Below are 3,006 nucleotides of genomic sequence, written 5' to 3' on the forward strand. Positions count from 1 at the left end.
TTTCGTGCACACAGTGCACTTCTTCAGGTGAATGTGAAGTTAACATAAACTTGGTGTATAGACCTAAGCAAGTTAATTATTCAAGCATACAATTAAGACAAAAGGACTAAAGCATAAGCAATAAACAATATAAAAATGAAAAGACAGGTCAGGGGTCAGAAGTATTATCAAAGTCAGTGAGTATAATATATAGTAACTAATATATAGTAAAAATAACCGTAGTACAGTATCTTAAGTCTGGGCATCATATAGTGATATACAGTACTAATATATTATAAAAGCATAGTACAAATATAAAGGTATAAATATAGAACTGTAGTTATATAGTGTCTGAACATCATATAATAAAATCAAGGACTGTAATCATATGACATATAATAATAAAAAGCATGATAGATATATAAAACTATGAAAACACTAATGGCAGAATATGAGATATAATAAAAGCATACAGAGTGTGAATATTATGTTCTATAATGTGAGAAAAAACCATAGTCCTTATTAAGGCCCTGTTCTACACAATTAAGCTTATTGATAAATTTCTGTTCATCAGTTTCTCTTTCTAGGCTGTTTTTGAAGTTAGGTTTTTTAATCACTGCAACCTTAGGGTCGAGCATGGAGTGTGAATTAGAGTTGAAATGTTCTGCTACTGGTTTGTGGTTGTGTTTAAGTCGTATGTCCGATTTGTGTCCATTTGAATCATCGTCTGAGGGATTGTCCTGTTTGTCTGTTTTAAATTTAAGTTTATAAGCTTTACGTTAACTTCTCCATTACTATTAGTGTATGGTCATTCTTTACAGTATAAATTGCAGGTACGAAATCTACCAATATTCAGCTTCCATTTGATGTTATAATAATGTACAATTTGGTTCTAAAATGTTCATGTGAAAATGTATAAACCAATAAAGTCGCTGCAACATTGTGTAAACGCTTTTTTCTGACATAACCAAAATGTTTAGTGTTTGCTTGGTGACATGTAAAATTTATTCATATTATTTGTATCTACATGTACTTCTGTAACTTTGCAAAGTAAGTTTGTATGTCTGCATTATTTGTAGTAAAGAAAATAGAGCACAGCTCTGTACATATCTAAAATATAAACATTTTATTCATGGATCTTTTTATAATGTTACCTGCAGTGTACTATGACTGGTCCACTGTTGCTTGGAGAATTCTGCTGTGCTGTCCTAAACGCATAGATGAAGTCAATCAAGTGTGGAACAGCGTGGGGAACACTCTTATCTGGCCAATCAGTGAAATGATATTGAAATACATTATGTACCTCTTCCGTCCCAACCTTCAACATAAAATAATCGGATGTCAATACTTAAGTTTTTTTTTTCTTAAACATAGATATTTCATAAATGTTACTCTTCATTATGTATTCTTTTTCACTACCAACAGAAACAGAAAAAGCAAATTTTCACTTAGGCCTATTACATAGAAACTTTGCTCTATGGGGCTACTAAAGATGTGATGAGAATTTCAGAATAAAGATTTGTTTTGAGTCAAGATAAAGATTTGAAAACATGTCATTAGGATTAAATTGCGAGTCTACGAAGCAATCTCCATACAATATAATTGTCTAAAAAACAATGATTTTAATCTTGATGAAAAGGTTGATGATTTAACTGTAATTTAAAAAGAGCATACCTTCTGAAGTTGTAGATTTCTAACCACAAAATGTCCATACTTGGTCTCTCCAGCGTTTGCTACATTAATGTTTGCGTATCGTTTACCATCATTTCCTTCTGGCCAATACTGCTCACATTTTCGCTACAAATAAATAGAATAAACTATTCTTCATGAATTACAACAAGCTACACTCAGTCCTATACACATCTTCACATCATCCCCGTAAATAACTCATCCTACCCTGTACACACTATCTAACAGCCCAGGACAAATACCTTGGTTCCTTCAAAAACATTCGTAACAACCACAATTATCGTTGACTTTTCCTGCCAGATCATTCTCCACATATCATTGACTGACGCAACATTTGGACCTGAAATTATAAATGCGGAATGAATTAAGAGTGGGCAGTTGATTTAGTTTACCTATGCAATGATGGTATTTTAAGGGCTACACAATTATTTTTCATATGTCCGGTGTTAAATAAAAACTAATACCTAATATATAATATAATAAAAAAACAAATAAATTGTATAGTGCCATCTTCCAAATCATATCATTGCTTACCTTGACATGCAATGAACTCACGTGGTGTCGTATATCCCTGCAAGTGAAGTAAGACATGCATAGATAAAAACAAACAAACAAATATACTACCAGCCCCAGGTTCAAATCCTACAGTAAGTTTGTTTTATTTTTTATTATGGGGACAATATGCAGGGGAATTTTATACGGAGGTGAATTATGATGTGGGCGGAGGTACAGTATGTACTCTCCGAGTGCGCTCTAGTTGTATGTAAAAATGATCTCTGCAGTAATCTGCCCAGTGCCCTAATTATAAAACGAAGCCCGATATTAATATTTACAGACATAGTGCTGTACCCTTTACAGTAAGGTTAATGAGTGAAACCACAATTAATGAACTAACATATATTGTGTTAATTCTAAGTAAATGTACACATTTTTAAGTATAATTTATATTATATTTATGTGGTTACAAACTTGCAAGTTTGAATTTTGTATAAATTTGTAATTGTCGTTTTAACATTTATATTGCATTTTGATGTAGCTGTCCTTGTTTGTATTTGTATTAGTGAGTATTTTATGAATTAGTCATATATTTGGTGTTTACATAATGTTTTTAACCTGTATGTTTGTTTCATTCATTGAAACTTTTTATGAATTAGTCATATATTTAGTGTTTACATAATGTTTTTAACCTGTATGTTTGTTTCATTCATTGAAACTTTTGCAATAGTATTAATAATACCAAATATAAAATGATATTGTAATTAAGATAATTTTATACGAAACACCATTATATTGTTGTTCAAACTTTTATTAGGATTTTTTTTCTGATATATATATATA

The 3,006-nt window shown here is 30.9% G+C and overlaps 2 protein-coding genes across 2 annotated transcripts in view; both read right to left on the minus strand.

The window, feature by feature from the left end:
- Window positions 1-2,263, minus strand: part of LOC117121805 (receptor-type tyrosine-protein phosphatase U-like) — a gene marked incomplete in the record, with an annotated part of 7,476 nt that extends 5,213 nt beyond the window's left edge. Inside the window, 4 exon segments of the mRNA XM_033267116.1 lie at window positions 1,134-1,297; window positions 1,654-1,776; window positions 1,911-2,008; window positions 2,203-2,263. Of these exon segments, the coding sequence (XP_033123007.1) occupies window positions 1,134-1,297; window positions 1,654-1,776; window positions 1,911-2,008; window positions 2,203-2,263 (446 nt within the window).
- Window positions 2,264-2,421: 158 nt separating this feature from the next.
- Window positions 2,422-3,006, minus strand: part of LOC117121804 — a gene marked incomplete at its 5' end in the record, with an annotated part of 108,795 nt that continues 108,210 nt past the window's right edge. Inside the window, one exon of the mRNA XM_033267115.1 lies at window positions 2,422-2,466. Within this exon, the coding sequence (XP_033123006.1) occupies window positions 2,422-2,466 (45 nt within the window). The remainder of the gene's footprint in view (window positions 2,467-3,006) is intronic.

The sequence above is a fragment of the Anneissia japonica genome, unplaced genomic scaffold, assembly GCF_011630105.1.
Source record: "Anneissia japonica isolate Jap-2015-1 unplaced genomic scaffold, ASM1163010v1 scaffold270_len118670_cov106, whole genome shotgun sequence".
Lineage (NCBI taxonomy): Eukaryota > Metazoa > Echinodermata > Crinoidea > Comatulida > Comatulidae > Anneissia > Anneissia japonica.